Source organism: Gallinula chloropus (genome assembly GCF_964237585.1).
Source record: "Gallinula chloropus genome assembly, chromosome: 2".
Classification (NCBI taxonomy): domain Eukaryota; kingdom Metazoa; phylum Chordata; class Aves; order Gruiformes; family Rallidae; genus Gallinula; species Gallinula chloropus.
In genome coordinates, this window is record NC_140086.1 from 163,178,777 (window position 1) to 163,202,405 (window position 23,629).

Genomic DNA, 23,629 nt, shown 5'->3' on the forward strand with positions numbered 1-23,629 from the left:
TCCTGCAGGAATTCTTCTGCTGTGATGTTACATGGTGCTGAGGCAAACAGAGGTTAGTGGGACCTGCGTGCTCACCTGGGGAGTGCGGATATGCAGAGGCATGAGTCCGGAGGGTGTATCAGCCAGCACGTTGAAGTGAGGTGTTGGGGGGGGGCCCATGGCCATGGGACGGCTTTCTGGGTCCACTTGGTAGTTAATGAGGCCCCACTGCTCCAGAAAAGCATGGACCCTATGAAACAACATGACACATTAAAACATGAAGCACTGAAGCCTTGCTTACAGCTTGACACCGCAGGAAGGAGAGAGGGAAGGACAAAGTTTGTGTTTCTGGATCCAGTGCAGGTCCAGAACCTTCTCTAATCCATCACTAATCGTGAACAGCAACACAAGTCACAGAGCATGAGCTCTGCATGGACTTGAGGGAGCTGTGGCATGTTGCTTGATACAAAACAGGGCAGTTTGGCTGCAGTGCTTAAGGCCAAAGGCAGAGTGAAGCTATGGCTGCAGGCAGGGAGCCAACACGTGGACCACAAGGGTGGCATAACCCAAAAGCTGACCAGAATTTCTGGAAGAACTCTACCTAGTTCCCAAAGAGCAGGCCCTAAGCAACCCCAGGTGAAGATCACAGAACATACCACAGAATCACAAGGTTGGAAAAGACCTTTAAGATCAGCAAGTCCAACTGTTCCTGTTTTGGGCTAAACCATCTCCCTGAGCACCTCATCTCCCCTTTTTGTAAACACCCCCAGGGCTGGGGACTCAGCCCCCTCCCTGGGCAGCCTGTGCCACAGCCCCACAACTCTGCCAGGGAAGAACTTTGCCCTCCCAGCTGAGCTGACCCTGCCCTGGGGCAGCTTGAGCCCATTGCCCCTCCTCCCAGCTCCTGGCCCCTGGCTGCAGAGACCATCGCCCACCTCTCTGCACCCTCCTGCCAGGGCAGGGCAGGGGGGAGAAAGGCTCCCCTCAGCCTCCTCTGCTCCAGGCTCAACACCCCCAGCTCCCTCAGCTGTTCCTCATAGGATTTGCCCTCCAGCCTGGCTGCCCTTCTCTGGACTCATTCAAGGATCTCAATGTCCTTCTTATGGTGAGGAGCCCAGAACCGGACACAGAGATCCAAACTCTGCAGGCAGAGGCAGGCAGGGCATTATAAACAGGTAACAGGAGAATATACAGTCTGGTCACCAAAACAGAGGGGAAACTGCCAGCTGAACAACAGCAAGCAGCTCCTGCCCACATCCTAACAGGGAGGCAGAGGCTGAAAGTGCCTGGGTTTTACCTCATGACAGCACACACGTCCCCAGTCAGGTTCCTCCTGCAGGCAGTGCTGGTCAGGTACTCCTGAGGGTTCAAGCGGTAGGTGTCGATCATGAAGTTGCGGTAGGCCAGGTATCTGAAAGACAATCGGTTCACAGCTCATGTACACTGACACTGAACAGCTTGAGACATGGTTGAGGGCTCAACTTCTCCAGGCCCCTGGATTACTGACAAGGAAGCAGCAACAGGTCATTTTTATCCGTGGAATTCATGAATTGGTGTCAATAGGTGAGTAGAATTGATTTTTGAGGCACTGAACATGAGACAGCTCCTTCCAGATGGTTCCACTCCAGATGTGTCAGGAGGTGAGAGACAGGATGGCTCCTTGAAGCCTCTGCTCCCCCAGCATGTATAACAAGGAGCACAAGCTTCTCCTCCCACGCCTTTGCTGCAAACATGAGTAGTAGGTGCCTGTATCTTCTCAGTCTCTTAAATACAGACACTGCATCCCATGGAAATAGGCTAAAATTAGACCCTTGCCCCACTCTGAATCATTCCATGGCTTCAGCTGTAGCTTGGGCACTGACCAAGCACTCACTCAACACACTGTGGGGGAAAAATGCCCTTTCACAGGTGAGGCTGAAGCAGCAACTGCTGCCAGCACAACTTCTTGCCAAATCCCCCACCTTCATCCTGACCAAATCATAACCAAGACTTGCTGGGAAGAAGTTCTGGGATGAGGTGTTGGGCTCCTCAAATTGGGTTTGAAAAAGGGACCTTTTTCCCTAGAGGAACAGCCAGGAAGGTTCCTGAGTGTTCCTGCAGAGAACTCAGTGGCCCCTGCTTGAGAACATGCACTTTAGAGCAGTTTTTTGCTGGAAAATTAGTTCAGGGCATGTTCCTAGGTGCAGGGAGATGCCTAAGACAGAAACATCCTTAAGCTGAGCCAGAAAGAATCCTGTTTTCAACAATGACACGACCCATCAGCTAAAACCTCTCAACAGCAAGAAAGAGAAGTCAACTAGGATTTTGTTAAACCCCCTTTGAAGGCAGAAGCCACCCCCAGGCTCTACTGTCACAAGAAGGAACCTGGGTGAGTTTCTGGAGGCAAGGCATTTCCATTCAGAGGACTCTTCTATTTTATTCAAGAAGAATAACACAAAGCCAAGACCACAGGCTACTCCTACGACCCCTAAAAATACATCTCCAGGGTAACACCAGGACTGGGAGGAGTCCCAGGCCCACTTCACTCACAGGCAGCAACCAGCAGCAGCTCAGGGATGAGTGTCAGGAGACCTGATGTCTCAGTGTCAGCTGGAGAAGGAAGCAGGGGACTAACATGTGATGATCACATCAGTGGCAGGACAGGAGACACGTGGTCTTTCACAGCTCAATCTGCTCACACTCAGACACCAAGTGCCAGAACCCCCACAGTAAAAACACCCTGAGCAGGAAAACCAACAGAGCAGCGTTATGTCAAGCACATTTTGGAGTCGCTCTGCTGCAGCCAAGTCACCTCTGCAGCTCAAGACACGCAGAAGAGCTGTGAGTAAAGAGCAGACTGACAAGCACCCAGGGTGGCAGGAGGTCTCTAAGCCAAGCTCCTACTCAAGCCATGGTCAGCACTGAACTTCAGAGAGAAGAGACCTCCCAGATCATCCAGTCCAACCATCCCCCTACCACCTCCATCACTCACCCACATCCCCAGGTCCCTCACTCAACCTTTCCTTGAGCACCCTGAGGGACGGTGACTCCAGCACCTCCCTGGGCAGCCCCTTCCAGCGCCCAACTGCTCTTTGGGAGAAGAAATGTCTCCTCATTTCCAACCTGAACCTCCCCTGGCCCAACTCACAGCCATTCCCTCTCCTCCTGTCGCTGGGTATCTGGGAGAAGAGGCTGAGCCCAGCTCACCACAACCTCCTGCCAGGGAGCTGGAGAGAGCAGGAAGGTCTCCCCTGAGCCTCCTCTGCTCCAGGCTCAGCACCCCCAGCTCCCTCAGCCGCTCCTCGCAAGCTTTGCTGCTCTCCAGCCCCTTCCCCAGCCTGGTTGCCCTTCTCTGGACACACTCCAGGACTCCCCATGTCGTTCCTGGAGTCAGGGGCCCACAACTGGACCCAGCACTCCAGCATCACCTAATATTTGAACACAGTTACACCTCAGGCCTGGGAAGACTCGTTTTCTGCCCCTCACCTGCACTCTCAGAATTGCCCACCAGCTGCTCAGGGAACTGTGAAACCAACAGAGAACTGTGCAGAATCCACTCCACAGCCCAACCTGGCATCCTACAGCAACACTCAGGAGTCAGTGCTCACACACTGAGCTCCTAAGCCACAAACACATTGTGTGGTATGAGGAAAGGCAGAGCAAGGAGGAGGATTATTCAGTTTCTACAGTAGCACCATTTCAGGTGATCATGTCTTGTACCACAAAGACATCCACAAACTCCTTCCAATATTACTTGGGAGAAACTAGTTTGATTTTTCTTGGATAACCACTGTTAATTATTACACTGATATTTTAACTCTTACCATGACAATAACACACAGACATCCCCAAACCACAAGCAGCAGTTCCACCCATACTCTTTCTTTCTTCCTTGCACACCCCTGGAGACAATACTCAACACACAGAGCTCAAGTGACCCCAGGATTTGTGAAACCAGACTCTGTTTTACCTTGCCACAACCTTCACACTTTTCACTTACATTTCTGGAGTCTTGGACTTGTTTTTCCCATTGAAGAATTCTGGGAGCGCACGACGTTCGATCACGTGGATGCTGGAACAGAAACACACCACTCAGATGAGGAACACTGAATCACCCTGGAGTGCTCTGCTCACTCTTTTAATGGAGAACATCTAAAGAGATGGTCTTCATCTTTGTTTTCTTCCCAGTATTCCTGCCCAACCCTTCAGAATCTGATGATTTTGCCCAATAAATAAAGTGCATTTAAGAACAAAGCATCACAAAATTCAATTGCTGATCAAAGCAAAACTACACAGCCCTGATCAATCTCTGAGAAGGAGCAGCAGGGGGTTTTCAACCATACCTTCACCTGCTCTCTCCCAACAGAAGCATCCTTCCTTCCTTCCTTTCTCCAGCCCAGTTAGAGGGCACATTCACCAGGGACTGACCCCCCAGAGGAACCAAGCTCTCCCAGTCTGCACTCACAAGACTGAGGTGAGAGCATGAGGGTTACTAGAGTGAGCTCCACGGTCACAGCACAGCACAAACCTGCCTCCAAGGACTCCAAGATGAAACAGATCACCTTCCCTGTATAATCAGTGACTTATCCTCAAAGTCAAGATCTAAAGCAAAATAAAAAGCCACCAGCTTTCAGGAGACACAATCTGTGTTTGTATCTCCTGACTAAAGGAGGGAAGAGGAAGATCTTGTTTCCCCATGGTGACCAGAGATCTATGCCGTCTGAAATCCCTTTCCTCACTCCCAATCCCTGGAAGCTGCCAGAAGTCAGCTCAGAAAGCTCTGCAAAAGGAAAAGCTGTGTCCATATGTGGGAACTAGACCTAAACCAGAGCAACTTCTTTCAGCACTCAGCTAGATTTGAGAGACAACCACCAAAACTCCAAGTCCTCCCCCCGCTGCCCATCAGTCTCTTACCAGTTGTAGTCAAACCAAGAGGCGTAGCTGGGAATGATGATGTGGTTGGTTTGCTCTGTGACATTGTCCTCCCCTGGATCAATCGACCGACTCTGATCTCCTTTGTTGGGATCTTCATCTTCCTGCACCACAGAGGAAACACAACAGTTAGTAGGTTGCAAAAGATGTAGCTACCAGCTCTCAGCCAGCACGAGTGTGTTCCAATCCTGTGCTGAATAAACTTCTCCTGAGACAACCTCTGGTCAACAGGGAAAAGCTCAGGGAGCAGAGAAAGTGTAATCTGTGTCCATCACCACACTACAGCAAGCACAAGGCCTGGAGGTTTTCACCCACCAGCTCTCAAATCTGAGGACATACCTGGCATTTTATGTCCTGTTTGTAAAATTAAGCATGTTCTAACTACAGGAGAAAACACCTGGACTCTGCAGTCCACCACAGCCACACCTGACAACACACCATGAATCTGGAGCGCTGAGAGCCATCAGCTGAGCTCCTGCTGCCATACCAAGTCACCAAAACAATCCCTTCCATCCTCTAAGACCACTCTTCCCCCATTAACCTCCTCACTCAGCAGAAGCACGTGAAAGGAATCAGATTCATCATTCTGGTGTCACTGGGAGACACTTGTCAGAGGTGATGGTTTCATGTCTGCCAAGCCACACCTCACTGCCCTGGATTTCTGCCTGGATAAAGTCACTTTGATCAACCTCCAAGCTGGTTTTGGGGGTTCCTGAGGAGATGGTAAGTGCAACCTGTAACTCTGTGGGTTCCTGTGTTCCGTGAGTTTGCTGTGGACATCCAGGACCAAGGATGGAGGATTCTCAAAAGCAGAGGAGAAGCCTTTGGTCACTACCCACTGCTCCACAAGAGAAGCCTCCTGTGACCTGTAGCTGTCCTGAGGAACGTGTTCCAGCACACGTTCACCTCCTGATCCCAAAGGACAGAGAAGGAGGTCACACAGGAGGAAGGTCAGGATGTGATACCAACTGTATGAGAAAACCTCAGGTGCCACATGAGGAGCTGGTAGGCAACTCAAAGTGAAACATTCTTCCTTCCCTGAATTACTAATCCAGACAGGACTACAGAACAGGAACAGGCCAGACCTCAAAATGGCATCACTCTAGAGCAAGGCCTTCAAAGTGTCATCAGTACTGAGGATGCATCTTCCTGGGGACTGAACTCCCCCAGGACAGCAAGGTATCACTGCAAATCAGTCAGTGATCTGACAATAGCCTTGCAGAAAAGTCCCTCCTCTCATCATCCCCTTGACTTCCAGCACCCTTCTCCTCTCAGAATGCATTCACTAGGCAGAGACACAGACCAGGGCCCCTAAAAACCACCGTTCAGGGGATGACAAAAAGCAAACCTCCTCCAGAACAAATGCAAAGGTTGCTGTGTAAGTCCAACAGTCCCAGGGATGGGGCCAGAAAAAACCCCCAAAAACTACAAGAGGGGAGATCAGGTATAAGGAAGAAATTATTTGTGATGAGGGTGAGGAGGCCCTGGCCCAGGGTGCCCAGAGGAGCTGGGGCTGCCCCGGGATCCCTGGCAGGGTTCAAGGCCAGGTTGGATGGGGCTTGGGGCCCCATGGGCTGGGGTGGGGTGTCCCTGCCTGTGGCAGGGGGGCACCTGGGGGCTTTAAGTACCCCTCCCCATGATTTGATGATCTGAGTTGCTATCAAACTGCATATGAAACAGCTGTTACCTTTCCTCCAGTTGCCACCGTCTCCTCATCCTGCTCATCTGCAAGGTAAAAGCATCAAGAATTACACTAATGAAAAGCACCCAATCAGCTTTAGAGCAATACAGCTGCTTAATTGGGAATAATTCAATTAAAAAGGAACTGAGGGGGAAAGCAAAGTGGACCACACCTCACTTATCTGTCTCATCCTCATGCAGACTCTCAACTATCCCAGCCAAGGGGACCATAAGGGTTTGAGGGGCAGGGAGATAATTCAGAGGGGGGTAGGGTGGGACAATTCAGAGGGGGGAGGGGGGTGTAATTTGGGGGGGTGGGGGGATAATTCAAATTCTTCCACTTATTCTGATATTGAGGAATGAATTGCTGCTGTTCCCAGTGCCCCAGATGTAGCCCTGGGTTACAGGATATGGGACACTCATCCCTACCTCTCACATCAAAGGCTCAGCAAAGCTCAGGGAACCTGTGATTCACCTTGATTCCCAATAAGCACAGAAACCTCCTGCCAGGAAAGAGCTTATATAACTTTTTCGTTAAAAAACTGCCTAAGGGAACAGCCCTGGATATCAAAAGAGTCAATGTCTCAACTCAACCATGTATGAAACCTGACTCCATTCAATAAAATAGAGATTAAAAGGAGGTATTTAATCCTGTTTACTCCTTTGGCCTGCAAGCCTTTGCTATAACCCTCTGGGGAGTGGGTGCTGGAAGGTGCAGGGTGTTTGCTTTACCCAGGTCTGCTACTGTTCCTCCCTTCACCGGTGTGTTTTCACTGTCCTTCTTTGGGTTCACTGCAAAAGCAAGATTGAAACCATGATGAGCAACCCTCAGACAAGACAAAGTCTAGCACGTTCTTACTACCTTATCAACAGCTTTGTTGTTGCAGTTCAAAAGAGTTCAGCTGTGCAGTTCGGGTACAACAGCCTGTTTGTTTCTCTAGTTTCACATCTGAGCACAAAGAAGCTTCTATTCATACAGCCAGCTGATTAAATACTGTCCCTTCTCCAACTGTACCACATGTAGGATGTTCAAACCAGGTGAAAAACAAGAGGTGTGACACCCAGAAAGGTTTGGTGTCAGGGATTCAACAGGAGGAGTTATCTTTCTGACTTTGCTTAGCAGGTTCTGCACACATGGACGCTCTCCTGGGAAGGAATAAGCACTGAATGTGTTTGGCATGTTGCAGGAGTATCTGCTCACTGGAAGTGGTCATCCTGGGTATGTGGCATGCAATTCTTTTGTCCCCCAAAAACCTCACACCCCAAAACAGTAAACTCTGTATAAGGGGTGAGAGCAGCCCTAACACAGGGGAAACCAAACATTCACATGGATTTTTGTAATTTCAAAAAGCCAAAAGAAGGTGAAGCTGCTGCCCTCCTCAGCTGGCATATTCAGATTGGAGGGGATCCTCCCCCTCTGCTCTGCCCTGCTCAGGCCCCACCTGGAGTGTTGTGTCCAGGGCTGGGCTCCCTGGGATCAACCAGCCAGGGATCTCCTGGAGAGAGTCCAGAGGAGGGACAGAGATGCTGAAGGGCCTGGAGCATCTCCCCTGCCAGGAAAGGCTGAGGGAGCTGGGGCTGTTCAGCCTGCAGAGAAGCAGCCTGAGAGGGGATCTGATCACTGGTTCTCAAGAGCTGAAGGGTGGGAGCCAGGGGGCCATGGGCAGCCTCTGCTCAGTGTCTGTGGGGACAGGACAAGGGGCGATGGGCTCAAGTTGGAGCCCAGGGAGTTCCCCCCAATGTGGGGAAGAACTTCTTGGTGGTGAGGGTGAGGGAGCCCTGGGCCAGGCTGCCCAGGGGGTGTGGAGTCTCCTTGTCTGGAGAGATTCCAGCCCCTGTCCTAGGGACCCTGCTTGGGCAGGGGTTGGACCCCATGGGCTCTGGGGGCCCTTCTGACCCCTACAGCTCTCTGAGTCTGTGAAATCCCTGGCTGGAGAAGTTCAGATGGGCACAGACCACCTGACTGTGCAGCCAGATTATTACAATCACCTGACAAAACACAAACACATCTTTTTCAGTGCAGTTTAAGCAATTTTTAAACATCCAAAGAATCTGTGTTTTACCATTTTTGGGAAGTACCACTTCTTCTATATTAGGTACTGGCGTGGGATCCTCCATGTCCTTTGTAAGATCTTCTTGCTCATCTTCTTCTTTCTGCCCCCTCCTTTTCCCATATAAGGCTGCTTGTCTGAAAGAGATCAAACACAAACGCTCTGCCAGCTGCAACTGTCATATGTTGTCATCTTGATGTTCTTCTTCCAGTATCAGGATTAAAGGATGGGGTTAAGACACTCAGGAAAACAGCAACGCTGCAGGAAGTGGTGGAGTTAATAATACCCAGAGGCTGGTTTTCATTAAAGCAAAGGAAGTTTTAAAAAATAAAGATAAAAAAGGTCTTTTCTGCTGTTTCCAGGCTGGAGATCACCACCTGACTCCAACACAAAAGCATCTCCCGTGTGCTGGCAGCACTCACACACCAGTGAGGGTGCAGGCAGCAGTGATTCATGGACACAGGTCCTCCAGAAAGCTGAGACAGGGGCAGCACTGTGCAGGCTGGAAGAGGCAAGAGGCCGTTCCAATGCTGTATGTACAGGGGAAGGTCAGCTTGTAGGATGGCTCTGCCTACTGGGAAAGCATCACCCACACCTCTCCTTACAGACTCTAACTCAGACTTACATTTGGAACAAAATCAGTTCAGGTTATCAGCTCTCTCACCTCAGATGATAAATCTCCAGTCTTATCTTTGTAGAGCCCAACAGGTCTATTTAAAAGACCTGATTGTATTGTTCCAAAGTGCTCCCCTCCACACCCACACATGAACCCTAACAAATAAGCTTTTATCTGGGTAGAATATCAAGTTTTGGGTTCTTGATTTTCCTTTTGAGAGCTGAAACCACCTGTGGAACACCCCAATCCATACAGAGGCTGCCTGTAACCACAAGCACTACGCTGTTGAAGTTGCACTGGAGAACTGGACTTTAAAACACCTGTCTAGGTAGATAAGAACCCCTCCCACTCAATTAAAGGCAGTAATTTATGGGGCTATACTTCAAAAAGGGACCTCACTGCAGCCTTCCCATCCCTGAAGGGACCCCAGGAACAGGAGGGGAATCAGCTCTTGGGAAGGGCAGAGACTGGCAGGACAAGGGGGCTGGAGTGAAGCTGGAGGAGGGAAGGGGGAGAGGAGAGACTGGGGGGAAGTTCTGTGCAGAGAGAGTGGGGAGGGGCTGGAAGGGGCTGCCCAGAGAGGGGGTGGGTGCCCCATCCCTGGGGGTGTTGAAGCTCTGTGATCCTTGGGGTCCCTTCCCACCCAGACCAGTCTGTGATTCTATGAAAATACACAGAGGCAGCACACGACTGCACCAACAGGACTCCTCTGTGTTCTTTCAGAAGCAGGTGAATAGCTCCTTCAAGCAGCTCTGCTCTCAGTGCAGCGGTGAGCCCCATCACTGACCCAGGTAACAGAGCAGCTTGCCTGGGCTCTCCTCCTGCTGCAGCCATACACTCCAGGGGAGGAAAACAATTACACACACTGAGCAAGTGAAACACTCACCTGAGCCTACTACAGACACAACGATTCAGTTGTAACCCAAGGCAAGAGATGACAAATCACCCACAAATATTTCACCATGAAAATGAACCTTGAACTCCGAGATGGAGACACTCACCCCTTCTTCCCAGTCTTTTTCCTCGACTCCACAGGAGTTGGGGGTGGAGAAGGGGAATGCTTTCTCTTCCTTGTGCTCGCTGCTGCCTTCCTGTCTCTCCTCTCTGGACTACGTACAGGCTGTTAGAGAAGGGAATCAGTTAGCTCACCTCAAACACTACTTATGGAAACGCTGCAGGTGACACTCATCCTTAATACATCAGGCAAGAGAAGCTAAAAGCACTAATACCACCACAACCAGCTCCAGAGCATTGCCAGTGTGAACCCCCCAAGGTCTCTGCAGCCCCCCCAGATGCTGCAATGGCTGCACAGCAGAGAACTGAGCTGTTAAAGCAAAGAGCGATTCCAAAGGCAACTTCAAGACACATGTAGGGTCAGGAGATGTTTCCAATGAGCAGCCTGGCCTCAAGGTCAGAGGAAGGGGTTTTCCAAGCCCCAGCACTGGGAGGTGTATAGATACTTGTTAACAAGTACCATGGCACAGAGAATTCAGAGATCAGCTATTAACTGCTGCTGTTTAAGGCACCCATGGCTTCTCTCTCTCACATTCTCAGGGAGGGTGGGGGGATGAAGATCAAAGGACACACTTAGTTCTGCATAAAGGATGTCGATCAGAAAAACATTTAACCCAACTGCATTATCCCAGGCCCCTCAAATAGTTTAACTGGCCTCATTTTAGCAACTCTGAGTGCCAAAAGGTTTGCTTTCCACAGGGCTGAAGCGTAGCAGTGTAAGAGGAGGGCGCTCCCTAAGCAGAGACCCACCTACCTCTTCATTCTTCATGGAGATCCTCTGTCGGAAGCTCACTGACTTCCTGTTCTCATCCACCTCGTAATCCTCTTCGTTCATCCATTCATTGAACACATCTGTGTCCAAAATCCACTTCGCATGAACCTGGAGAGCAGAAGGATGTGCCAGCCTGCTGACCTTGTTCAGAACAGTCACCCCATGACAGACCCAACACCACCAAGGAAACGCCTGCAGCTTTGTGATGGGGCCCTGAACTTCCCAGCACCTCACAGGAGTTTTACATGTAACAGATGACATGTAAAACCACAGGCAGGGCCACCAACCTCCAGGCCTGGAGCTATACAAAGTTGCCCAGGGCCCCAGCCAACCTGGCCTGGAACACCCCCAGGGATGGGGCACCCACCCCCTCTCTGGGCAGCCCCTTCCAGCCCCTCACCACTCTCTCTGCACAGAACTTCCCCCCAGTCTCTCCTCTCCCCCTTCCCTCCTCCAGCTTCACTCCAGCCCCTTGTCCTGCCAGTCTCTGCCCTTCCCAAGAGCTGATTCCCCTCCTGTTCCTGGGGTCCCTTCAGGGACGGGGAGGCTGCACTGAGGTCCCCCCACAGCCTTCTCTTCTCCAGGCTGACCCAGCCCAGCTCCCTCAGCCTCTCTCCCTAGGGGAGCTGCTCCAGCCCTCTGAGCATCCCCGGGGCTCCTCTGACCCCTCTGCAACAGCCCCACATCTTCCTTGTGTTGGGCCCCAGCTCTGGACACAGGACTCCAGCTGGGGCATCCATCTGGCAGCCCCTGAGCAAGAGCTGTACCACACAAGACCTCTGTCAGAGGGTGTAAGGGAGATTTACCTTCCAGGGCTTCTCAGGAATTGGAGGATCCTCAATTTCAGCATCAATTTCGTTGGCATGAACCCAAGTGTCATAGCTAAGGAGAAGAGTCAAGAGAAAACCAAATTGGTCCCATGGGCAGCTCATCCAGGAACATCACCAGCAGGAACACTCAGTCTCCAGTTCTGACGTGCAAATCCCATCACTGGGGTAGAAGAGCTGAGTCCTTTCCACTCAGTGAAGAGTTAAAGGAAGGATCACAGGAATTAGGCTTCTTAAAGCACCTCTCCCCTTTCTGAATTTAAAACCCAGCTCAGGTTTAAAACTGGATGTCTGGTCTAGACTGAGGGTGTAACTGCAGTTTGAGTCCCCTGCTGAAACCCTGCATCGAGCTCAGAAACTTGGTTCTGTTCCTATGAGTTCAAAGCAAGAGAAACAGGATTCCCAGAGGAAAGGAGTGCACACCCCATCCCCCAATCCCTACTGCTAGAGAATCCCACTATCACTAGTTACCATCACTTCTCCACATACTATTCTCTCAAGAGTCTTAATATAAGTTTTAGTCTTAATATAAAGTCTTAATATTAAGAAACCACACTCAGCGATAACAAATCCCAAATCCTTTGTAATCCTCCCCAGAAACATCCTGAGCAAGTGGAATAAGAAAAGATGTACATATAGCATCCACTGGCTTTACATTTATTCCTATTTCTCTAGAATATGCATCTAATCACACATAATACATACAAAGACACGGGCACAGCATCAATATGACAACTTAAAGGTCCTTTATCTATATAGAGAAGTGTAAGCATGACTGCTGCTCACTGTCCTGTGATGAAGCACACACAGAGCTCCTGAGAATCCAGCATGATCCTCCCCCTCTGCTCTGCCCTGGCCAGGCCCCACCTGGAGTGTTGTGTCCAGGGCTGGGCTCCCTGGGATCAACCAGCCAGGGATCTCCTGGAGAGAGTCCAGAGGAGGGACAGAGATGCTGAAGGGCCTGGAGCATCTCCCCTGCCAGGAAAGGCTGAGGGAGCTGGGGCTGTTCAGCCTGGAGAGAAGAGCCTGAGAGGGGATCTGATCACTGGTTCTCAAGAGCTGAAGGGTGGGAGCCAGGGGGCCATGGGCAGCCTCTGCTCAGTGTCTGTGGGGACAGGACAAGGGGCGATGGGCTCAAGTTGGAGCCCAGGGAGTTCCCCCCAGTGTGGGGAAGAACTTCTTGCTGGTGAGGGTGAGGGAGCCCTGGGACAGGCTGCCCAGGGGGTGTGGAGTCTCCTTCTCTGGAGAGATCCCAGCCCCTGTCCTGGGGACCCTGCTTGGGCAGGGGGTAGGACCCCCTGGGCTCTGGGGGGGCCTTCCAGCCCCTGTTATTCTGTATGCTCAGCAGGTTTTAGTGCCCTGAAAGTCAATTAAACAGAAGCTAAAGCTGGGTTACCAAATCTTCTGAGTTTTCCATCACCTGGAAACCTGGTGTTACAACTACACTTAAGTTACTAACAGCACACACGCTGCCTTTTAGTGTCTCCAGTACCACAAGCCAGCCCTGGTGAAGATACACTTTCAACCATCACTTAGATGGCACTGACAGCAACACACAGAGTGCAATCCTCCTCCTTTCCTGAGGAAAATCAAACCAGGTGGTTGCAAGTTCTCTCTCTGCATTGAAGTCTCACTAAGTTGAGGGAAAAGCACTCTTCACCCTTTGGAAGAAGTCTGGCTCCACCCACAGCCTTGGTGGTGGCTTTTTTTACCCTCACCTACCCACCAGTATCTCAAAGAGGGGCAAATTTCAGTGTTCAACCACTGCTTGAGTCTTTTCAAGTCTTTAACAGCAAAAAAACCCCAGTAGCTATGCTAAATGATGAGAAGTTCTACTCCATTAGGGAGCTACCACTCGATGAATAATATAAACGATGACATATGATCACTGAATATCCAAACAACACGTGTGTTTGGGTTAAATGTTTAGGAAAACTGGCATGAGGCAGGTCTGGGCCTGTCCTGTGCTGCTGAACAGGAGCAGAGCCCTGTCACAGCCCACGGGCTGGGCTGGGCCATTCACAGCATCACAGAACGTAAGGGGTGGGAAGGGACCTGGAAAGATCATCCAGTCCCACCCCCATGCCAGAGCAGGGTCACCCAGACTCAATCCCACAGGAACATGCACAGGATCACAGGGTTTGGATGTCTCCAGAGAAGGAGACTCCCCAGCCTCTCTGGGCAGCCTGGCCCAGGGCTCCAGCACCCTCCCAGGGAAAAAGTTCCTCCTGACATTCCCATGGAGCTTCCTCTGCTCCAGCTGCACCCGCTGCCCCTTGTCCTGTCGCTGCCACCCCTGAGCAGAGCCTGGCTCTGGCCTCCTGACTCTCACCCTGTGCACACTGACAGACAGTGATGAGCTCACCCCTCAGCCTCCTCTTCTCCAGGCTCCAGAGCCCCAGCTCCCTCAGCCTCTCCTCACCAGGAAGGGGTTCCACTCCCTCCATCACCTTGGTGTCCCTGTGCTGGGCTCTTCCAAGGAGTTCTGTGTCCTTCTGGAGCCGAGGGGCCCAGAGCTGGACCCAACATTCCAGGTGTGGTCTCAGCAGAGCAGAGCAGAGGGGGAGAAGGATCTCACTTGACCTACTAACCCATGCAGGCTTGCAGTGTGGCTCTCAGGAGAGCCCAGACTCAACAAGCTCAATGAGCAGCTTGGTTAAGGACGTGGATTTTCCTACTCCCGAGTTCTAATCCACCCTTTTCCTTCAACACACACAAAGAAGATTTGGGGTGTGTTTTCTTCCCCCACCTTTCTTTACCTGTCTGGAAAAAAGCCCCAGTGTACCAGCACCTGCTTGTCTTTCTTCATCACAGGTCTCAGCCATTCATCTGCAAAGAGGAAAGAAGATCTGGTGTCAGATTCTGACCAGAAAGCACGTTACACACAGTTTCAGTTCTCCATCGTTGCAATGAACTTCCCAAACAACCTGGGCCTGAACTTGGGGTGGGATGGAGCAAATCCTCCAAGGGATGTTCAGCAAACACCAAAGAAGTGATATGGAGAGGGACAAGCACCAATCCAATGCTTCTTTTCCATAGAACCAGAAAGACTAAAAACTTCTCCCAAAGGAGAAGGGTAACTCTTCCCCCTCCATCCTTCTGTACCCTTGATAGACAAGACTCCACCTGAAGTATTGTATCCAGTGCTGGGCTCCCTGGGATCTAACAGCCAGGGATCTCCTGGAGAGAGTCCAGAGGAGGGACAGAGATGCTGAGGGGCCTGGAGCATCTCATCCTGGGAGGAAAGGCTGAGGGAGCTGGGGCTGTTCAGCCTGGAGAGAAGCAGCCTGATCACTGATCACTGGTTCTCAAGAGCTGAAGGGTGGGACCCAGGGGGCCATGGGCAGCCTCTGCTCAGTGTCTGTGGGGACAGGACAAGGGGCAATGGGCTCAAGTTGGAGCCCAGGGAGTTCCCCCCAGTGTGGGGAAGAACTTCTTGCTGGTGAGGGTGAGGGAGCCCTGGGACAGGCTGCCCAGGGGGTGTGGAGTCTCCTTGTCTGGAGAGATTCCAGCCCCTGTGCTAGGGACCCTGCTTGGGCAGGGGCTTGGACCCCATGGGCTCTGGGGGTCCCCTCCAACCCCTACAATTCTGTGACATCTGAATCCCCTCATTAACTTCAATCAATTTACTTCTGTTCCCAAAGATCCTTTTTCCCAGTACTAAATTCTACTCTCAGCAGGAACACACAGAATCCCAGAGTCACCATATTGGAAAAGCCCTTTGAGCCCATCGAGTCCAACTGTCCCTGTCCTGTTCTGACCCAGCTCCCTGAGCACCTCATCTCCCCTCTGTTAAACACCCCCAGAGGTGGGGACTCAGCCACCTCCCTGGGCAGCCTGTGCCACAGCCCCACAGCTCTGCCAGGGAAGAACTTTGCCCTCCCAGCTGAGCTGACCCTGCCCCAGTGCAGGTTTGTGCCATCAAAACAATAGTTTTGAGGGAATTAAAGTTCAGAAGAAGAACAGGGCAGAGAGCAGTGCTGAAACATTTTAACAAATCGCTTAGAAGAGCCAAACAAAACTTGGATTTCAACCTCCTCCCCCCACAGCAGTGCTAAGCAGCTCTTCAAGCAAACAGGGACACAGCAACACCAACACTTCTCTGGATGTGCAATGAGGCACACACTCAGCCTGGGGTTTTAGGAGGGATTTTAGAATCCTACAATTATGAAATATTACAATTCAGACAGGATAAAGTCTAGGAGAAACGTGAGCAGAAGTGTCTGCAGTGAATAGGATGTCCTTAGTATTCAGGAGAGGCTGAATATAGACAGAATAAACACCCACCCTTTCGATCTGCAGATCTCAGCTGATGTAATGACCTCCCACCTGAGAGAATATGGCCAAGAGCGGCATTGAGAGACCCCAAGGGTGTGAACCTGGATGAGGTGACACTGCTTGAATTCAGGGCTGGTTTTTAATTTCAATACAAGAAAGATGTGGGTCTAGAGGAGCCACAGAGATGATCAGAAGGCTGGAGGAGCTCCCCTACGGAGAGAGGCTGAGGGAGCTGGGCTGGGTCAGCCTGGAGAAGAGAAGGCTGTGGGGGGACCTCAGTGCAGCCTCCCCGTCCCTGAAGGGACCCCAGGAATAGGAGGGGAATCAGCTCTTGGGAAGGGCAGAGACTGGCAGGACAAGGGGCTGGAGTGAAGCTGGAGGAGGGAAGGGGGAGAGGAGAGACTGGGGGGAAGTTCTGTGCAGAGAGAGTGGGGAGGGGCTGGAAGGGGCTGCCCAGAGAGGGGGTGGGTGCCCCGTCCCTGGGGGTGTTCCAGGCCAGGTTGGCTGGGGCCCTGGGCACCCTTGTGTAGCTCCAGGCCTGGAGGTTGGTGGCCCTGCCTGTGGCAGGGGGTTGGAGCTCTGGGACCCTTGTGGTCCCTCCCAACCCAGATCAGTCTGGGATTCTATGATTCTATGAACTCAGTGTGATCAGTGATGAAGAGCCCTGCTGAGCACATCTGTGCCTCCACCAGCTGCCAGGCAGATGGGAACCACCAACACTCAACCCGTTCCTGAAAACCCAAAGTGCAGAAAAAGCCCAACAGAAGCAGGTGCCTGGGCAGGCTGTCCCCAGAGATGCAGAGCAGAGGCACCAGGGGACAGCAGAGCCCTGACCACTCTGGTATAGAAGGGAATATTTCCATCTAGTGGCAAGCAGACGCCAGGCGTACCCCGAGAGCCAACTGCTGCCTACGACACGGACCCGCTACACCACGGGATGCATTTGGGATGAAAGAAATCAGAAGGAAGTTTGTTATTTGCTGAAGGATGCAGCTGGTAGGGTGCTACTGTGGAAGCTTTTTGTGCTTCATACAGAGTATACATTAGAACCAGTCCAACTAATTCCCTTCCTTGGGTCTGCTCATCACCGTACCCGCCTTGCCAAGCCACGTGCCATGACACACACCGGCACTGCCAGCCTGCTGCTGGGAAAGACAAGAACATGACAGGCAGGTTCTCCCTTCCCCCTTCCCACCCAGCTACTCCTCACACATCCAGCTGGTTCCTTACACTGCTTCACTCACTCTGACCTACACTTACACACAGAACACCACAGAAGCAAAGATATTAATGGAAACTGTAGCTTTACACACCCCCCCTTTCACTGTCCTTCCTTTTAATTTTTAATCCAGTTTCTGCTTTAAGTTGTCCCAGACCCTCAGCTTCACTGCCCTTCAGCCTGCAAGTGATGTGGGACAAACAAAGCATCTGTGCTCAGCAATAAACAATTATCTCAATTTCAACACAACCACTCAAAAGTGGTCAGCACTACAAATCACAGAGGCACAGGGGTTGGAAGGGCCCCCCAGAGCCCAGGGGGTCCAACCCCCTGCCCAAGCAGGGTCCCCAGGACAGGGGCTGGAATCTCTCCAGACAAGGAGACTCCACACCCCCTGGGCAGCCTGGCCCAGGGCACCCTCACCCTCACCAGCAAGAAGTTCTTCCCCACATTGGGGGGAACTCCCTGGGCTCCAACTTGAGCCCATCACCCCTTGTCCTGTCCCCACAGACCCTGAGCAGAGGCTGCCCATGGCCCCTGGCTCCCACCCTTCAGCTCTTGAGAACCAGTGATCAGATCCCCTCTCAGGCTCTTCTCTCCAGGCTGAACAGCCCCAGCTCCCTCAGCCTTTCCTCCCAGGGGAGATGCTCCAGCCCCTTCAGCATCTCTGTCCCTCCTCTGGACTCTCTCCAGATCCCTGGCTGGTTGATCCCAGGGAGCCCAGAACTGGACACAACACTCCAGGTGGGGCCTGAGCAGGGCAGAGCAGAGGGGGAGGATCCCCTCCTGTCACCTGCTGCCCACACTCCTCCTGATGCCCCCAGGACCCCACTGGCTCTCTCAGCCCCCAGGACACACTGCTGGCTTACAAACCTTAACCTGACAACACTGCATTCATAAAGCAGTTATTAATACCCCACAGCTACAAACAGGCACCCAATGATATTATTTGGAGCTGTTAACTCCAGCAATACTCTGCCAGCAGCTCTCAGTGGCTGTGTGAAAGTTCCAGTACCTGCTAACGGAATCACACAGAGTCACCAGGTTGGAAAACACCTTTAAGATCACCAAGTCCAACTGTTCCTGTTCTTGGCTAAACCATCTCCCTAAGTACCTCATGTCCCCTCTGTTAAACACCCCCAGGGCTGGGGACTCAGCCCCCTCCCTGGGCAGCCTGTGCCACAGCCCCACAACTCTGCCAGGGAAGAACTTTGCCCTCCCAGCTGAGCTGACCCTGCCCTGGGGCAGCTTGAGCCCATTGCCCCTCCTCCCAGCTCCTGGCCCCTGGCTGCAGAGACCATCGCCCACCTCTCTGCACCCTCCTGGCAGGGCAGGGCAGGGCAGGGCAGGGGGGAGAAGGGCTCCCCTCAGCCTCCTCTTCTCCAGGCTCAACACCCCAGCTCCCTCAGCTGCTCCTCATATGATTTGCCCTCCATTTAGTTACAGGATTCAGTTAAAAAGACCATTTCCACTTAAAAACTGGAAAGCAACTTTACCATCATCCACTGAGGTAGGACTTGGATAAACATGGTGTGTAGCCTTCGATTTCTCTTCAGTTACTGTTCCCTGTGTGAAGAGAGAGGAAGCTGCATGAGAAACCTTCAGTGTATTTACCTGGAATGGCTCAGTTGTTGCTTTTTGCCCCCATCCCAAGAAAGACCCAAAGCTACACCTCAGCACAAGGGCAATGAGTACCACCTCTACAAGCACCAGGAAAAGGCTGCTATGTTCAGAGATTGCTACCAAGCTACTTGAGCATTTCTTGCTCGTTGCATCTCAAATCCTCCTTCCTCCTCATTCCTTCTGCCCCAGTTCTCACTGTACATTGTTCAACTACCAGGTGATACAAATCTACCCATAAATATTTTACAAGCAAACATCTACACACATCCTGAGCCAAAGTGATTTTGAAATATTACAATTCAGACAGGATAAAGTCTAGGAGAAACGTGAGCAGAAGTGTCTGCCTTGAATAGGATGTCCTTAGTATTCAGGAGAGGCTGTACATTGAGACAGAACAAACACCCACCCTTCCAAAAACGCCTCCTAAATCAGACAGCAAAGGGACTAAATCAGAAACAGGATGCAATTGTCTGACAAATACCCAAACACAAGCTCCTTTTCCTTCCTGGTGCTCCAGGACATCATATTCTCAATGAATATATGATGAGTATTCTCTTCCATGAGTAGTAACTCTCACTCTTATGTAGGTACAACAAGGAGTGGTACTAAAAGCAATTTCTTTGCATATGAGTAGAGGTCATAATTATCTTCCTGCTGCACACCACATTGCAAGGGAAGTTCTCCAACACCAGGGACCTGCTCAGCAAGGCCAGTCAAGAACCATCCCTCACACTAAGAGCAACCAGGAATCTCCCACATGCTGTGGAGACACCCCCAGTCTCCATACACAAAGAGTTATTGCCAAGGAACACAGAAATTCACAGAGCCCAGCCACTTCTGCAGAGGAGTTGTGTTTTGGAACAGTTTGTATGAAATATTACTCAACATTTACATTCCAGAGCCACTCAACAGATTTATTTAAAGGTCTCTGAAGCACATGGGATAGGTTACAGCCAACAACATGTGAGTAACTTGTTTCCAAGACAGCCACCAGCAGCAAGAGGAGGGAAACTACAGTTTAAAAAAGCATGAGGATGCATTGCATAGCAGAAGAAACACTTGGAGAGGGATGCTGGGGCAGAAAAGCAGGAGTTCCTACGCCATCAAGAGCTCCTAAAGATGGGTGAAGGGAGAGGACAAGCTCTGAGCAACAGTAAAAGAGAAAGCTGGGATGTAAGAGGGGTGTTAAAAGCAGCCAAAGGAGAAAGAGCCCTGGTGTGAAAGAACCACCTGGAAAGTGCTTAAGGAACAATAATGGGAGTTCACCCTTCATTCCCCAGGAGCTAATGAAGGTAGCTGATCTGAGCTTTGTGAAGGAGATCAACAAGATCTGCTCACACTCAGACACCAAGTGCCAGAAACCCCACAGTAAAAACACCCTGAGCAGGAAAACCAACAGAGCAGCGTTATGTCAAGCACATTTTGGAGTCGCTCTGCTGCAGCCAAGTCACCTCTGCAGCTCAAGACACACAGAGGAGCTGTGAGTAAAGAGCAGACTGACAAGCACCCAGGGTGGTAGGAGGTCTCTCAGCCAAGCTCCTACTCAAGCCATGGTCAGCACTGAACTTCAGAGAGAAGAGACCTCCTGGATCATCCAGTCCAACCATCCCCCTACCACCTCCATCACTCACTCACCCACGTCCCCAGGTCCCTCACCCAACCTTTCCTTGAGCACCCTGAGGGACGGTGACTCCAGCACCTCCCTGGGCAGCCCCTTCCAGCACCCAACTGCTCTTTGGGAGAAGAAATGTCTCCTCATTTCCAACCTGAACCTCCCCTGGCCCAACTCACAGCCATTCTCTCTCGTCCTACAGAGCTGTAAGAGCCCAGTACAGCACAGGAAGCCTCTCTCAGATGCTACCTTGGCTGAAAACAAGGGCTGGGTAATTTTACACAAGGAACAGCTTGCTGGAAGATGTAAACAGATTTTTAAGGCAGATTCCCTGCCTCTGATAAACCAAGCGTGCCTGGATGCCAAGGACAGAGGAGGAGAAGTACTTCTCCCTTCAGCCTTCCAGCACCTGAAGGAAGCATAAAACAGGAGGGGAATCCAAGTTTTTAAAGGGTAGATAATGGCAGGACAAGGGGGCTGGAGTGAAGCTGGAGGAGGGAAGGGGGAGAGGAGAGACTGGGGGGAAGTTCTGTGCAGAGAGAGTGGGGAGGGGCTGGAAGGGGCTGCCCAGAGAGGGGGTGGGTGCCCTGTCCCTGGGGGTGTTCCAGGCCAGGTTGGCTGGGGCCCTGGGCAACCTTGTGTAGCTCCAGGCCTGGAGGTTGGTGTCCCTGCCTGTGGCAGGGGGTTGGAGCTCTGGGATCCTTGGGGTCCCTTCCAACCCAGACCATTCTATGATTCTCTACCAACAAAACACTGTTCTTGAAGCAGGCAGATCGAAATGCTGAATCTCACTCATTACTTGATTCTAAGTTCCTCAGTTATCATTACTATTCTGGCTTTTCTCAGAAGAATCCTCAACTTTTATAAATGAATCAGAAAAAGTTCAACTAGTGGGAAGAGACCATCACCTTCCTCAGCAGGGAGGACAGGATGCCCTATGGACACCTCTTTCTGTAAGCCCGGAGATGACACCAGCTGCTGAGCCAGGGCAAGAGCTACATGATCCACCCACACATGCTGCAGCCAGAGGGGCAAGGAGCTGGGAAAGCTGGAGAGGAGGGAGCTATGGGTGCTGGGAAGGGGGTAGAGGAAAGGTAGCAGCAGTGGGTTAAAAGCAGTAAGAAAGGAAAAATAAATTAAGAGAGAGAGCATGCACAGGGAGAAACACGAATGCAAGGTGAGATTTCAGAGGTAGGGAAATGAGAGGCCAAAAGCAGAATTAGGGGTAATTTCAGTCCTTCACATCCCTTCAGAGACTGAGCTGCCTGCTTTCAAGTCCCTTAAGTCACTCACAGACACAGCGTGCTTCCAGTTCCTAGAAAAGTCCTTTAGGAGAGGAAAAGGGACTCATCAACTCCAAAGCAAGCAATAGCAAGCATCCTGAATCAGCCCAATAATTAAGAGTAATGTGTGAAAAATGACCCCAGCTGAAGATGAGTGGACAGGCCATCCCCTCAGCACAGGAAATACATTTAACCTGGAAAAGAAACAGTTTACTTTGGCTACAGCCCTGAGTTCCTGGAATGCAAATGGCTATGAGACCACACAGAGCTCATGTTCCAGGGTGTTTCTCTTGAGAGAAGTGAAAGAGTTGTTTACATTTTTAAGAGATGAAGCTATTAATCTTGTTCAATTCTTTAATGTACTAAATTACAGAAGTAAGATGTTGATCCTCTTGGAAAGACGCTGTGTGCCTGACAAGCCAGGGCTGCTGCTGCTCTCAAGGAAAAAACCCAAGTAAAATAAAGTGGAAAAGGTAGTGATTCCTTTTAAATATAAAACTTCCTTCTGCTTGGCCCAGTGTACCTGGAACAGCTGCTATCACACACTGCTACCACTCACTGCTCCCTTCTCTGCTCTGTGATTTGGATGGGGAGCTTCTGCTTTACATAAGCAGATACTCAACGATCAATCAGCCAGGGCACAGAGCCAGCTCACCCAGACACCATAAACTACTTTTCAGTTCAAGAGCAATTTCAGATGTGCTTGCAGAACAGAGTTATGACTCGATTTCCACGTGAGGGTAACTCCTGAGAGCATTTTACACATGCTGAACTAGTGGTCTCAAGCGACTCGCTGCTGCTGCCTTGAGCTATCAGGCACAAGCCACACATAACCAATGTGGTGAAGTCAGGGGAGTTTCATCCTGCAGCTGAAGCATTTGTTTTAAGGAAACACCATTTAACAGTTACCTGGTGACGTTTGACAATGTCCTTCAGTTTATTAGCCAGCTTCAGCTCGATATCTGGAATGAGGTAGATGGTTGGTCTGCTCAGACAGTTGTTCTAGTGGGGAGAATAAGAAGTTAAATGAGAAATTAATAGGTTAATTGACATAAATCAAATTAACCCCTACAGAGATGATCAAATCATCAAATATGTAGGGTTGAAATGGACCTTCTGAGGCCACTGAGTCCCACCCTGCAGTGAGCAGGGACATCTTCACTAGAGCAGGTCACTCAGAGCCCCATCCACCCTGACCTTGGATGGCTCCAGGGATGGGGCCTCCCCCACCTCTCTGGGCACCCTGGGCCAGGCTCTCCCCACCCACCCTCAGAGGGAAGAGCTTCTCCCTCAGGTCTCCTCTGGCCCTGCCCTGCTGGAGTTGAACCCATGGCCCCTCGTCCTGGCGCTCTGTGCCCTGGGGAACAGTTCTTCCCAGCTTTCCTACAGGCACCTCTCAGGGGCTGGAAGGGGCTCTGAGGGCCCCCCCAGCCTCCTCTGCTCCAGGCAGAGCCAGCCCAGCTCTCCCAGCCTGGCTCCGGAGCAGAGCTGCTCCAGCCCTCGCATCATTTCAGTGGCCCTCACAGATCACCAGCACTTGACAGAGCTCAAAGGAACACGTGTCAGCTTGTGACAGGCTCTGGAAGATTTTGCTTGAGAGAATTTAAGTGCCCTGTGTGTCAGCTTCCAAACCCAATCCTGTTGCACTAATGTGAGGGCTCAGATGTCCCTACAATGCCAACAGGTTTCAACACGTGCTTGTTGCATACTGACATCACAAAAGGCCAGCAGGTTTTTAGAAGAGTCCTGTCTCCTTCTGCTGTC

The 23,629-nt window shown here is 51.3% G+C and overlaps 1 protein-coding gene across 1 annotated transcript in view; it reads right to left on the reverse strand.

Annotated features, from left to right (window-relative positions):
* The window catches only part of SMARCC1 (SWI/SNF related BAF chromatin remodeling complex subunit C1), a gene marked incomplete at its 5' end in the record, with an annotated part of 88,495 nt that overhangs the window by 45,561 nt on the left and 19,305 nt on the right, over positions 1–23,629 (reverse strand). Inside the window, 13 exons of the mRNA XM_084260521.1 lie at positions 76–229; positions 1,277–1,390; positions 3,959–4,030; positions 4,873–4,994; positions 6,578–6,615; positions 7,303–7,362; positions 8,634–8,758; positions 10,239–10,357; positions 11,006–11,131; positions 11,830–11,905; positions 14,610–14,679; positions 18,844–18,913; positions 22,775–22,867. Of these exons, the coding sequence (XP_084116647.1) occupies positions 76–229; positions 1,277–1,390; positions 3,959–4,030; positions 4,873–4,994; positions 6,578–6,615; positions 7,303–7,362; positions 8,634–8,758; positions 10,239–10,357; positions 11,006–11,131; positions 11,830–11,905; positions 14,610–14,679; positions 18,844–18,913; positions 22,775–22,867 (1,239 nt within the window). The remainder of the gene's footprint in view (positions 1–75; positions 230–1,276; positions 1,391–3,958; positions 4,031–4,872; positions 4,995–6,577; positions 6,616–7,302; positions 7,363–8,633; positions 8,759–10,238; positions 10,358–11,005; positions 11,132–11,829; positions 11,906–14,609; positions 14,680–18,843; positions 18,914–22,774; positions 22,868–23,629) is intronic.